We start from the raw sequence: 15,281 nt of genomic DNA, 5'->3' as shown, positions 1-15,281 counted from the left end.
CACCAGCAAGCGTAGTCTTTGCCTATCCCAACTTAATATCATGTAAGGTAGGCCAGTTTACACACCATAATTAGTTTGCACATTCCGCGCATTTCACGATGTACTTTTAAAGAGCTAGAAGGAGTGTTTAGGAAATCACTGAAAATAAGCAGGCTCATATGTTCCCGGTGAACTCGTTCATGAACTCGCAGCTAATTTGTACACGAGCAACAAGCAGCGAGAAACCACCAAGTCAAGCGAGTGGCTATAGCATGTGCAACAGGCCCATGTTGTGACGCCGTTAAGCAGCGTCGGTCTTTTTGTAAAAAGCATAAAAAATAGCTTCCTACATCTACGCCAGATCCCGGGTGACGGGAAGACGCATCTCAGGAGGAAGTGCGCTGGCCTGCAAACTCTTTGGTTGTGTATGTGACACAGTTGCAATTGTAATGAGGTCGCCTCTTTCAAAAAAAGTGCAGCCTGGCTTTAAATAAAAAGCAAAACGAAAGGCGGAGGTGCAATCGAAAGCCAATTCGATTCACGATAGTAAATTATGCGAAGCTGCTACAACCAGCATAGCCGGACCATCCTTGACCAGACGAGTTTGGATGGTAGGCACACGTGCCGGACAAAACGTGTCGTACCGTTCTGACGACCAGGAAAAAGAGCTCTGAGGCATTGTCTGCCTCTTCCCGTTCCCGATGTGAACAAGTTCGGCTAGTGCTTGGCTTCGCGTAGATCTGGGCACAGGATAGTCCTCATCCAGGTGCATAGCAAGCGCTTTTTCGTCTTCAGTTGCGAGATAAAACGGAATACGAGAAGAACGCTTCCCTGAGAAATCCTAGCACGCACGCAACGACACTGCACGATGACTCCGCTGGACAGGAGCGAGTAGCTTCCCCAAGGGAAGTAGACCGCTGTAAATGTTTGCCGGGGCCACCGAAACGGAAGCAAAATGCTACCTTGACAAAGGAGTCGTTGGTTTGCATAGAAAACACCAAGCGGCTCAGTTGACGTGTCGTGATCTCTTCAAGCCGAGGTTATGAGGGTGTCGCATGTTGTCCCTTGCTTTTCGCAGCGTCTGGGACCAACACTTCTAATCGTAACACTGTGAAACCCCGCCGAAAGTGTACTTGCGTTTTTTTTTTTTTTTTCAGCCCCGAACACGCTACCGTGAGACAACTGGCAAAAGCTGGTTTAAAATGACGGCGTTATAAAGAAAAACGAAGCTCTACTTAACGGAACACTCTGCAGTCGCTGTCGCCTCGCCTCTAGTGACAGTATCTGCATTTTCTCTTCAGGTTGGAGAGTTAGACGTATAGGCGAGTCCTGTAATGTTTATGCCAAGGGCCACCTGGGTTTGTATAGAGCTAAGTGGCAGCTGACCGGTCAAATGACTGGTCACACGGTCAGTTTCAACAGGAAAACCGGTCACCCGATCAACCCCACCGGTGTACGTGATCAACAGCGAAACTGACCAGTCACCTATTAGGCAAGCCAGGACGCTCCTCACGCACATTAGCGGAGGTGACTCAGTATTAACGAACCATTATATGAAACCGAGTTCGTGACCAACGCCCCTGGGTGACAACCAAAGCTTAAACAGGCGTCCCACGATCGGGGCCGGAGGAGATTCGAAGCGCCGAGAGGACCAGTTTCCGAACGGGTGCACTAATAGAGGAAGTGAGCAGTTTACTTCACTGTACAAAACGGAAAGAAGTGCATACACACAAACACATGCAGGCTCGGGCGGAAGCGCGTCTACCGTGAAAGCCGGAGCCGTGAGAAAGCCATGCCGCGTGGCCATCGTTTTACCGATGGCTGGAGTCTTTGTGCCGGTGTACTTCCTAGGCCACCCCCTGAGCCGTGCCGACATGGCAGGCCAAGCGCCTAATGGAAAGCTGTGATTGCGGAAGGGTCGTGTTGTACACGACAGCGGCGTGGGTGATCGGGTTGTTGGCCCTGGCGAATTGAGCAGTCACGATGTCTACATAATGCGTCGTGATAGGCGCAATAGTGATCTGGGAAGTTGGATGAACGATTGTACAGCTTAACGGCGATTCACTTTACTGCCACCGGTTTACGTTAACCTATGGGATAAACCATCACCTGCAGGTAGTTATGTAGCCTACATTTTTCGGCGCGGCTTTCATAAATATGCCTAGTACAAAGCAGCTGTATAGTAGATGTTACTCATGCCTTAATGCCACAATGACGATGTTGTCGCAGCAGCATGTGACAAAGAAACATTACACGACATGTGACGAATCTTCTTGCTTGAGGCGTAGGTGAAAAAGTTGACTTCAGATGACTGAGTAGCACTGCGTAATATACTTTCGCATTGAACATCGTCGGAGGGGGAGAGCTGTGTGGAAGCGGATTAGTTCTGTTGTCAATGATTCTATAGCACTGGGTGTAGTATAACTGACGAAATAAAAGAGTAGGACATAGAACTGGCAAACCAGTATAACTAACGAAATAAAACATTCCATACTGTAAAAATCTGCGTGGGTCCTGCTATATGACGTGAGAATCTAGTACATTGAAATATATGTACGGTTACGTAGTACTAGGACGACCACAAAAATACTCTCGGGGCTAAACTTTCCCAAAGTTTAGGCTTTAGCTAAAGCACAAACAAGTCATTGCCATCAATACGTTACGCAATGATTGGAAGTGAGGAACTCCAATAATAGATATACAGGAAACAACCATTAGTAGAGTTATTTTTCATACAGGCCGAAACAATAACTGAAGACAAGCGTTAAAGTGAATAACTTATTGTGCTTAATTACAATATCTAGTATTGGGGCAGAGTCACAATTGCCGTCACTGTTACATCATAACACGTGAACGTAACGAGAGTGGCTAAACTGTACCTTGCTTTGTTTTGTATTAACATTTAATCACAACAACGACTATATTCCAGACAGAACTGTGCGTCATAAGATCCTAGCTGCAAATCACACATCCCTGTAAGCCCCCGTATTCAGATGAGCCACGTATCGTGGCGCCGAAGACAAGGATGGTCTTCATCATGGGAGTTAACCCTTTGATCTGCGCCCGTTCAACGCTACGGCCTTATTCACTGGGCATGAAAGAAAGTCATCAACAACTCCAGGAAGACATCACGAGCTGTGCAAACTGGCGTTCACAATCGCGCGGGCAGCGGACACGCTGACACCATCAAATTTCCATCTGATCTTCAGCCTCCACTCCCCCACTTCCTCCCACTTCTTCCTGTCCTGCCAAACTCCAGCGGCGCTATTATTAGGTCGATTACACGCGTATACACATGAAGTCATATGCCACCACAGAAGCGGGAGGTTAAGGGAAGGAGAAGGGTGACGAATACTTGCATGCGTTCCCAAAGCTGGCTAATGGTTCGCACGGCTTTCGAGAGCAGGCAAGACGCCCGCCGTCTGACCTCCGTATTCAGCGCCCTGTATGTTTTTATATTTTGTTACTGCTTTTTTTTCTTACTCCCGTTAGCACGTAGACAAATCGTTGTGCTTCCCTGGCACCGCCGCTGGCCTACTACAGAATTTCCTCCGGGGCGACGCTAAAGGACCTTCCACGCTTCCTGTTGCTCCGCGTCTTTGCGATTGCGCTCCGTACCCCATACTCGTCTGTATTCTGTGCAGTAGAGCCTGACCTGCAGGGCGGCGGTTCTTGAAGTCAATTTACCACATAGTTGCGAGAACGTTGCACCTTGGGTGTTGTGTGCAAGCTTTCCTACGAGCCAGACCTCGATATCAGCGTTCTCGTTGGCTCGTTGTGCAAGGCTATTTCTTGAGTCTTCTCAGGGCCTTCCTTACAGCTACGCCTGGACTTATTGGTTGTCGTGATCGCGTGCAAAGAAGCCCGTGGTCTGGCGCGCTTCTCAGGTGAAACGTGGTTTGGTCGCTTTAATTTCTCAGTTTGCACCGGAAAACTTTCACAGAGCTCGTCTTATGCCTAATTTAATCAATTCAGAAATATCTGTCAAACTACAAATTGTGTTCAAAATAGCTCTTGCATATGTCTGCAACCCCATGATGTCGTTCGGGGCACTTCAGCTTGACAACTCGGAAAAGAACCGTCATTCTATTCATATCTGCTTTTGCGGTAAGTATAACAAATACACGACAAGAACGATGAACGTGCAAATGATATTCACTCTTCTTTAAAAGTTATGTGGCTATCGCTATAAAAGAATGGCATGAGTTTTGGTCACGTGTCAAGTCACTATGCCTGGCAGTCATCAGTAGTAGGAGACGAATCCATAATTGTGACCCTTGTACAAAAACTAAAATTCTTAGACGTGCCAACAACCAACCTTCCAAACATTTGACAATCGACACGAAGTGTAGGCATGTGCGATTACCGTTTGTCATCCTGGCCTAACATCTCGACCGCGCCTTTAGGTGGCGAGCCGGATCCAGTTTCACAGTTTCTATACAATACGTAATGAAGCACGGGGCCTTGCCTTGATCCAAGGGCTGTTGTGGATCCAGAGTGACGATGTTGTACTATGAAAACATGCGAGTGCTTACAAAAGTTTACGGCTAGGCCTTGAAGTTCGCTCTAGTGTACAATGTTGTGTGAAGTCTATTCTGTCCGCATTGTAGCACTGTGAGTGTCTGGAATTTGAAGTATTTGAGGTGTCTGGTCATTTCTCAAAGGTACACAGGGACCTGGCCGCATAGCCTTGGAGTGGACTCATTTTTGCCCCAAGAGCACGAAAGTTTATGCCCGACAAAAGTCTCCTGCCCACTTACTCAAGGTCAAAACTATTTTGGCACACATGTTTACATCTGATTACGTTGTGTATTTGAAACCTCTTCATTTTTAACTTAGGGCTGGGTTGGCTAGAAACATGGGCATTATCGGGCTTCGTAATTTTGAACGTGCATTCATAGGTTATTCTTGAAGAGTGCTGGTATGTAAAGCAGTGCTTCTTTGCATGCTTGAAGTTTTCAGCTTCAAGCGACGATCACAGTTTGAATGTCTGTCCGAGAGAGGTAATTTGCACTGTGTTAAAATGAACATGTGCCAAACACGAACTTCGCATGTGGAAAACAGAGCACCTGTCAGCCGACTTTGCTTTCAATATTATTTTTCCACCCTTCTTACTTTCATGATACTAAAACCGTCATGTGTAGATTTTTACGACTCTGTTTAAAGACCTTCTGCAAAGCCTGGAAGGCAAAAACACACACTGAGCGCTTTATAGCCGGTTTCGCTCTGTACTTGAGCAGGAATTGCGCTCGCGAATTCGGAGCACGTGTCGGTCCCATTCTGTGTTGGTCAAAGTGCTTGAGGATTCAGCACTGGCTTTTCCTCGGAGTTCTTAAAGAAAAGGATACCTCCATTCGAAGGAAAAATACAAGTTTACGATTATCTCGCATGTTCTCCTTTGTTGCGAAATTACTTCTTCACGCTGACATCGAATAACGTCTTACATACGTCATGTAGGATGTGAATCAAACGGGCAGAACGAACACAAAAGAGAAAAAGAACACGTGTTTCTAGTTTAAAATGATGCCCATTTTCTCTGTTAGTTTTCTTACGATGTACAATGGTTGCTTCTGTCTGCAAGTTCAAAAGGCCGGTGGGGCACATCGGTTAACGAAGGTGTTGGGAGGATCGTGCCCTTGAGGCAACACCATTTTAGGTACCGGGATCGTAAGGAATGTACCGTCGAGCACAAAACAATACGGACCACGGGGCATTTCTCGCTGTGGTATTGTTCTGAAATCGTCATGCGAAATCTAGATAAGTGCCGGTTGGAGTTTGCCTCTATTCGGTGTCCTCGCTTGCCTTTCACGTGTTGAGCTTGAGACGAGGTAGGGTTCTGGTTCGCGTTCCCATGTTTCGTGCCGAGAGTACATCTCTTGGTGCGCTTTTCATTTGCATTCTTTGTCTTTGCTATGAGTTGTGTGTGCATGTTTCTGTGCAACATTAATATCAGCGTACCACGACCAAACACCAAAACTCGCAGATTGAAAACGAAATGAAAAGAACAGCTAAACAAATGAAACAACGACCAACCGAGGAGAACAGAAATTTCCTCGGTGCTGCGCAGATTCACATTCCCGCTTCTTTAGTAGGTCACCGACCTCAGCACACACACGTGGTGCTATACATATATCGGGCATTTCTGACATTACATAACCATGCGGGCGACATTTTCTCGAAATCTAGGCACACAGTGAATTCTCCTCATTGCCCGAAACATTTTACATCTCGAAGACGTTTGTGAGCATCCCGCATTTTAATACAGCGTTATCGTCATACGCAAGCCACGTAGCGTTAAAAAAATTAGGGTTGAAGGAATGGCATTTTATCGGACACGTGTGTCTCACTTTGCACCACCGCCACTGCAGCACTTTCTACCCCCCTTAAACGTGACCCGTTTAAATGAGAGGTGCCCCGTCGAAAATTCTCTCCGTGCTTTCCACTGTAGACGTTCGGGATTTTTCCAGTGTTTCCGCTGAGGTGTGATAAGTGAAGGGGAATTTCTATTCAGGGGTGGTGCGCACAAGTTCCAGGTATTTGTTTCATGCGCACAACTTTAATGGGACAAAATAAACCTCTGATATCTGTACACGTCTGATTAGCTTCCCGAGATATATATAGATATCAGCTACCAATGAAAACACCATCATTGGGAAAATACAAGCGTTCAAAAAAGCGAAAAACAAGATGTGTGCATGTGTGTGCGTGTGTGCGTGCGCGCACACGTGTGTGTGTGTGTGTGTGTTTGTGTGTGTGTGTTTGTGTGTGTGTGTTTGTGTGTGTGTGTGTTTGTGTGCGTGTGTGCGTGTGTGTGTGTTGTGTGTGTGTGTGTGTGTGTGTGTGTGTGTGTGTGTGTGTGTGTGTGTGTGTGTGTGTGTGTGTGTGTGTGTGTGTCTGCGGGCGTGCATGCGAGCTTGTTTGTTTAAATAAACGACACATATATCTTTGAAGCGATTTAGGCATGCATGTCATTAGCAAGTGGAAATTTTTATGCCTAGGCAACGGTGGTACTCTTCAGTACCATATTGTAAACTTGTTGCCAGTTTAGTAGCATAATGTGGCGACCTTGAATATTTTTTGTTGTTGTATAAGTACACAATGACGAAACACTTTAAACTGCAACTCCCAGACTATAACAAAAGACACCTTGTGTAAGGCAAGCCTGGTTTACTTTCAGGGTTGGATAAAATGCAAAGACAAAATATTATTGAGGTGTACAGCTCATCCTTGAAATTTTATCACAAAGATTTAGAGAACGAAAATGCTACACAACGCCACGCAAGTGGCCGTGCATCCTTTTTACTCTGGTGGCACCGATGACACAGAGGCGTCGTCTAAGCCAGAAAGGTGCATACCCGCTTTCGTAGCGTTGTGTAGCCAGTTACCGTGTGATGTTAGAAAGTTTGATCAGTGAACAACTGAAAGCCGCATAGTCTTGAATGTACATCTGAGCTCTGTGGCACTGGTACATGCTTCAGGTGTGCTCACGCACGTTCGTAATATGGACCCACAGCAACTTTCCCAAAATCACAATTCGTGGCTCTATTGTTGTTTGCCTAGCCAAACGCCCATTTCGGTTCCTCTGCATATAAAACCTTGTAAACTAACTCATATTATCTCATACGAATTCAGCGACTCAGCGGAGACGTCAGTGAAAGAACAGATCGTCCAGCGCCCTTGCTCTGTTTGCTGATAATAAATGAGTGTGGAAAGGATGGCCATGTGAACCACGCAATGTGGCGCAAATTAAAGGCATGACATGTAGAAGTAAGAATACGGATGCGTGGACTTAGCAAGCGCTGTTAAATCTCTTTGGAGATTAAGGGCAGGGTTAAACTCCAAAGTAATTCCGCTTGCGGAGCCGCTATTTTTGGTGATCTGATAAACGGATAACAATGTATGCGGATAAATTAAGAACATACCAGAGTGCGGCACAGGATTAAGCACTTGCATTGAGCTCAGAAGTTTCTAGGCCAGAAGAGTAGACGTCTCAACTGATGCGAGACAATTGTAGTGGGCGACCTGTGTGTGAAATGCTTTTTTTTTATTTTTTTATCAACATAAGTCGAGTCCACCATAACAGCAGCGGTCTGCCTGTAATCCAACAGTATTATAAATTCGGTTTGCATTACAGAACCAGGTCCGCTTTCTGCAGTGGAGGGAGACACGTCAATAACACTTCGGCACATGCTGCCCTCTTTGAGTATTGTATCACGTGAAACAAACAGTGCGCGCATAGTCGTATGTCAGCCCAAATCCAGTTGAAATAAAGCGATCAAAAAGAAATAAAAAAGAAAGAAAACGGCTTGCATAGAGTGCCTAACATTAACCTCAATCCGGCTGTGCAGTGCATCGATATTGGCGCTGCTTCATGCAGTGTTTCTCGGGCGACCTTTTTCACCCGCCGATTTCGGTCTCGCCCGTGCACGAGAGCTCGCGAGACGCACGAGATCGCCGATGCCGACTGCATACAGCAATTAATTCACAGCGAAACCTCAGCTTCTTTCCTTGTGGACAGAGGGAAAACGAGACCAGTCACTGAACATAAAATGGGGCACAGAAGCAAATCCTTGTTCAACGAGCAAAAAAGGCATTCGCAAATTTGTTAACCTGCAGCTCGGAGGATGTTTTACTTTTTCCACTGTATAGCTCCATCCCCCTTCATTCGCATTGGGGTTTCCCGAGCTTTTATATACCTTGTTGCTCTTTTTAATCTTGTCTTTGAATAACCTAGCATTTGAACGCGATTGAAGAAGGCAAGAGTCGGCTATTTTATTGGAGCACGAGCAGTGACGAGGGGCGCCTTAGTATTGCACAGCTGAGGCATTTTGAAATTCACAGCGTCCGCACTGAAGCTCCGAGAGAGAACGTTGCGAAATATATTATCATTGCAGCGAGGATACAGCGCCCACGTGGACCGGGCACCACTTTTGCAGGTGCTCAAAGAATGCAGCTAATATGCACTGCAGCGTTTTGCTAATAACCAAACTCATAACTCATATTCCTCGTTTTCTTGCTCTAATGAACTCTTCAGAAAACGCAGCATAATTTTCTAAACAAAACCATCATCCTAATCGCTACTACTTACCGCATGCACGTAGTAAATAGAACACTTCACAGGCGCATTTTTTTACTTGATTTTAGGTCATGGCCCTGTCGCAAAGAAACCTTGTCCTCCCTGCGATGAGGGACCCTAATGTATTCTGTAGGCACTTTGAATTAAGTTGTTATCCCTCTAATTATAAAACATTACTTCTGATCGAGAGTCGTTTATTTGTGTGTGAAGTCAAACCCTTGTTCTCGTTCAACAAATCAAGAAATTCCTCATAGCCTCCTCCCCCCACGCCCTTTTTGTATTTCTATATTCTTGTCGAGACAGTACTTTATTCTCGCAGAAATACAGATTACATCTATTTGGCTGATGGCAACAGCGCGAACACAGGAACCTGAGATGCGAATTCTTTCACGAGCCATCAGCTACAATTTCCCGTTTCTTAGCATAATGATGATGCAACTTTACCCCAAATGCCAATTTATCCGAAGGTTGCTGGTTCGGTGCCTGCCAGCGGCGATTTCTGTTTTCGTCCACCCTGCTATGTCTTCTCATGTATAACACAATTACTATATACGCTGAAGAAAAAGTTAACGTTTCCAATCCGCTCTCAGACTTTATCATCTGCTACGTTATCCTGATGTATACCGCACTATACCTGCCACAAGCTGCCCGACATGTCCCTCCACCTTTTTTTTTATATTCACCTCACGCAGATTTCAGGAATCCCTTATAATCACGTCGTCTCCTGGGACATGAAATTTCGGATATTACGCAATTATTATTCAGCGAATTAAAGGTTTCCTTTCTTCTCAAAGAAAGGCCTTCAGCAAGGTCCTTCCATGAGCGAATTCCTCGGCGACCAGTTCAAATTTAAAAAACAATTGAAACTGAGTGACCACCAAACAATTGAAGCAGCTGTTCAACGTAGTCATCTTCAGATGTGACAATCGGCACAAGTGAGGCTAGTGTATATATGATGGTAGCCTGAAGAAACAAAACGCTTCAACACTCAGAGCACTACGTAAGTCTAACCACAGCTATAGGAAAATGGCCGCTCTGCACACGCACGCCGCTTCTTCACTGCGTGCTAGACAGCAACACAATGGGCACCCGGTAGCTCTCAGACTAAGAGATTAATCGGAAACTGAACGAATCGTCGCAGGAGACCTCACGAGCGGTGGCACGTGGCCCGGAGAGTAATCAACAAACGGCCGGACTGGTTCATCCAGTTATGCCGATTAGTTTGCCCCCACGCTATATGTCCGCCTACTTGAAATTCGCTCTGCTGGCGTGCGTTGCCAGTCTACGGCTGTATCGTCGCGCAACGGCTCCGGGCGACAAAAGCTTGGAGAAGCGGCCGACATTTTGTAGCATAGCGATTGAACATTCTAGATGAGGTTGTGCAAACAGCATCGGTCGCGGGGCCAGTTTCCGCAGTGTGTAACACGTTTTGTTCTTTGATTTTGCCGTCTTATTAAGAGCACTAAATGATGACATGAAGACAAAGTGCCTTTCGGCACTGGTGTTCCCCATCTTCAACGTTATAAATGTTGCACTCTTTTTAGAAAGCTTAATGTTTCAAAAGACCATGGGATCGAATACCGGCAATGGCGGCCCCATCTCGACAGTCTCGATATGCTAGAGGTCCATGTGATCTGATTTAGGTGCACGTTAAAAAACCTTACGTGGTCGAAATTTCCGGGAGCCTCCACTGTACGGAGTCTCTCGTAATCATACCGAGGTTTTGGGGTGATGAACTACTACATTTATTATTATTCGAAAGAGAAATTTTCGGCCTTTGTGTCGATGCAAAGATAAGATTATGCGGCCCACCGCAGTGGTGAATATCTGAATAAGTTTGCCGCATGGAGTTCTTTTACGTGTAACTTAATCTCAGAACACTGATGCTCTCTTCGATTTCGACACATATGAATAATGTGAACATTTACACGACACCTCTTCATCACCTGCACAGTACCATCATCACATGGTGTTCCTCATCTTCATCGTTTGTGGGGACAACTTTCGAGTTTGTTCTATGCCTCAGATGTGACTGGTTTTCCCGCGTCTGCCAGACCTAGTACGACGTCGCAATGCGTGCACAGTGGTTGAAAATCTTACCGGTTCCATCAGAATTTGTAAGGAAACAATGAAGCACCTAGGCAATACCACGATTTTTTTACTTTTTTTTTTCAGTTTGTTGCTAAGGGTGGCTCACCATTGCTTACTGCAAGCACATTTCCTTTGTCAAAGTCAAATGACGCCTTTGGCATCTAATCTAATAAAAGTTATTTCCGTCACAACTATTCTTATTCTCATTTACTTGGTGAAAATTCCATCTTCTGACTCCGCAAGAAACTAAGCTTGTGACATTTCAGACGTCACCTGAACAAAGACCGACATATAGATCGCCTCTCCACCAAACAGCCTCGGCACGTGGCTTCGTTCTGCGAGTCTCAAATCTCTGTGCAACATTTCTTTATAGATTATATGTAAAATATTAAAGAATACCTATTTATATCAAGATAAACAGATCTTCGCATCGTGATCACTAGCGTGACGGACTCACGTCCCATGCACTTCTTTCCGCACACGCTGCAAGGGGCGTTCAAATCTTGCTCGCCATTTCGCTATACAGGGCGCTTTTTTTTTCTTCAAATCTTGACCCGATCGACTAATTTGTTTCCGACCCGCACTTGCCTAATGCACCTACTGGTCAACTGGTTTTTGACCATTTAAGGGAATGGCTACTACTCAAATGTCAGCCGCAACAAGGAAACTATAGGTTCGCACTTACATGATCACTCCACTGAAGAACACGTGCTGCGCGAAAACCAGAGCTCACGAGTAACGAAGCACATATAAAGCCTTAATGAGAAACAAAATTAACAAAAGCCTGTCGACGACTACGGAAGCATTTCACAGCACTTACTTTTTGTAGCTCCGTACCATCTATTTTAAACGAAAAAAGTTCCTCTTGAGAACGGCTGATAAAACCGAAAGGTAGAAAACCAACTCACTCTAGCTAATGGTCAGAACATCTGTTTCCTGAACAAAAGCTCTCATAAACGAGTTTGTAAAAACGCTGCCTGTCGAAAGGAGACGCAGATGTTTAAAATAGTTCGGAAATCATAGCTTGTAATAAATTTTCACTTGGGAAAAGGATGAGGGTCTCGTCGTGAGTTTATTTTGCGTAAAATTTTTGGGTGGGAAGGTTAGCTACGTAAAACGTGACAACCCTTCCTCGAAAACGTGTAATCTATACAATTCCAGGTTGAGATTATTTAACAATGACAATTCAACAACCTCAATGTTTGTTTATGTCGGTGCGTCAAAATTATGCCACGTTGAAAAACGCCGCATGAATCGATACGATGCTGTAGCACAGCTGCTACTCAGTTAAATCTTGACTAGATTGTTTCCCACTCCTTAAATTCACAAACTCATCTTCATATCTGGCAACGTACAGTTGCAACCAATGGAAAAGCAACGATTGCATTTTTTTTTAATAAAATAGACAGTGGCGTCCTCTTCTTGAGTTAGGACGTCACCTTCACTTGGTTGCACTCCTCTCACTCCATGAATTGGTAGGAACGTTTATACTTCTTGAAATACTGTCAATAAAGCGCACATGCCCGTCGAAGCGTCACCAACGCTCCGTTGAATTGGGTCACCAGGTACGGAGTAATTCATATTTATGCACAGCATGTTTGTACGGTGATTCAATAACTGGCTAGCCGTATGCCACAGAGTCATGGCAGCAACGTATGGAAAATTCCAGAATACGAGGATAAGACTGCAAACACTTCAATCACGTTTTGTGTCATTCCTATGTAGCCTGAGCGCCAATGTGAGATTCAAATGCGGCAATGTGCACACTTCAAGTGCACTTGAAGTTGTGGCTTCCATTGCGGCAAATGCTTAGTCCCGCGCATGGTTATGTTTCTAAGGTGTTAAGTTCCACGTAAGCTTCCCTGTTCCCTGATCCGTTAACAATACTAGTCGTCTGGCGCAACATGTTAATCCGTCCCCATGGTCAGCGAAGGCGCAATACGTGCCACCATGAAAAGCATCTCAGAGGAGAATTCCATCAAGTGGGCAAGAATATTAGCGAAGCGCAGACTTACCATGGCGAAATGTATAACTAAGCACGGCGGGCTTGAGAATCCAGTGGTGAACAGGTAGTCCTGGTACGACGACGGAGGTCGATAAGCCGACTCGTAGAATTTTTCACAGTATAAACACACACCGTTTCAGCAGGAACACAGGCTCGAATTCGGGCACGGGTGTCCCCTTTTTTCACGAAAATTACGAGAACAAAAAAAGAAATTCAAAAATCAGTGCGAGGTAGCAGTTCCAGGTGACGACTACCTTTCACTCGGGCCACAGCCACAACAACGTAATGGCCGGTGTGGGTCCCCTCGCGTGGGAAATATTGACAAGCAATTTATCCGTCCGACCTATAGCCGACGACAGGCAGTTAACGACCACAAGAATCAAGGAGAGCACGCTCTCAAAGGAGCGGCGCTGGCGACGGCTGACGACGCGCTTTAGCTCACTTCGCTTTCTACGCTACAGAAGTCCCCGGATGTGTCGTCTGCTATCCTTCCAAACCGGGGCCGCGCAGAAAATGTCGACGTCTTCGCGCACCTCAGGGCGCTACTCCGAGCCTGTTGGCGATGGGCTTTCTTCTCCGAAGGGGTGAACTACCGAACTCTCGTAGACGAAAGAGAAGACTGATAGCGGCTGTGTGCTGCGGCCGATCCGACCAAATAGAGCACCGTTACCTGCTTTGAGTGTAACGGGTCCTCCGCCGTCTTGGCCGCCACCCGCCCTCCCCCCACGTCTCCCCTCCTCGAATTTCTCTCGCCCACCCACCCTCCTCGGAATCAGCGCAGCTTGAAGCCCTGGAGCGTGTACTTTGGCTACTCAACCGCTTCATCACTCACTCCCTCTTCGAGCGTACCCTCTCTCAAAAACGTTTTGCTTGTGTTTGCCAGCGCGTACGGGTCACGTGACCCGATGGGGGGCCCAACCAGCGGACCAGAAACCAGGTAACCTACCTGCTCCAGCATCGTGCAAGTCTGGTCCGACTGCCTTCTTTATCAGAGCCTGTTTTCTCCTTTCCTTTCATTCTTTCGACAGCGCTGTCCTTTCCCCTTCCTTCGGCTTCTCTTCTTGTTCTTCTTACTCGCTCTCTGTGCTTTAATTTTCGGTTGTTTTTGCACTTACGTTTATGCGGTAGCGCTTTGTACGCGCGGTACGCCGTCATACCATGCCTCTGTTACGACGCCTGCTGGCCGCTTCAGGCGTTATTGGCGAAAAGCTTTTCTTGCTTTCTTCATCACTGACGCTTAAAGTCCTTCACTGCGTTTCCGGTGACACCACGATCAGGTCACTTGGCGAACTTTCCCCAGTTCACATCATTTTACGGCCTAGTTATTCATCAGCCTCATTCAGCGAGTGAATTCTGAGATTGATGCCCATCGCACGGAGAAGCTTCTAGAAGCAGCTGCTTCGCAAACAGGGCCTAGTTGTCAGACGCAACGGTCATCTTTTGCAGATGCAGGTAGGGCTGTTTCAATAATACTGATATACCATTAATTTAGTGATGCTTCCATTGGCTTGGACCGGTGAGCACACGTTTTTTTATTAATATAATTGTAGCCGAACAGAACGAATACAGAAAAGAAGAAACTCCAGAGTTCACCAGTCCCTGCAATTTCGAACTGATTTATTGTGCGAAACCAGCGGTATCTCAAAATCGGTATGGTTATTGGCAGCTTGAGCAAATAGCTTACTCCGCCCCATTTTGATTTACTTAGTTGAGTTAGCTATAGTACCGTCAGCTATGAAGACTTGTCCCGAGGACGTGGAAAGCTGGTGGCAAGTGTCGTAGTATTGAGTGGACGCTGTTCCAAAAGGATGGTAGTAGTCACATGGCGTGAAGCCTTGAAGCAATAGAATAACACAAATCGATGAATGTGTCAGTTTTAACCCCACCGCATCAGAACATCATTGCCGTCGTTCAAGGATTCATGCGTCGTCTTTCTCAAAAGTAACGGCCCATAGTTCACAAAATATACACTCCGAAACAGCTGAACCCAGGTTTTACCATGCTGACTTTCGCAATCATAGGTGCATATTTATGGTAACTGTCGTGTTGTCTCGACAGGCCCAACGTTCTTAATTTACAATCAAGTGCTAAATGCTCGCAGCTCTCCTTTCGTAAGCGGTGGCGGGTCGC

The 15,281-nt window shown here is 46.0% G+C and overlaps 1 protein-coding gene across 1 annotated transcript in view; it reads right to left on the bottom strand.

Moving 5' to 3' along the window:
* The window catches only part of Cht7 (chitinase 7), a 193,397-nt gene extending 179,555 nt beyond the window's left edge, over window positions 1-13,842 (bottom strand). Inside the window, exon 1 of the mRNA XM_037431352.2 lies at window positions 13,162-13,842. Within this exon, the coding sequence (XP_037287249.2) occupies window positions 13,162-13,164 (3 nt within the window). The 5' untranslated portion in view covers window positions 13,165-13,842. The remainder of the gene's footprint in view (window positions 1-13,161) is intronic.
* Window positions 13,843-15,281: the final 1,439 nt, after the last annotated feature.

The sequence above is a fragment of the Rhipicephalus microplus genome, chromosome 7 (genome assembly GCF_043290135.1).
Source record: "Rhipicephalus microplus isolate Deutch F79 chromosome 7, USDA_Rmic, whole genome shotgun sequence".
In the NCBI taxonomy this organism is placed as follows: domain Eukaryota; kingdom Metazoa; phylum Arthropoda; class Arachnida; order Ixodida; family Ixodidae; genus Rhipicephalus; species Rhipicephalus microplus.
Note: the sequence above shows the minus strand (reverse complement) of the source record. Positions and strands in the feature narration are given on the sequence as shown.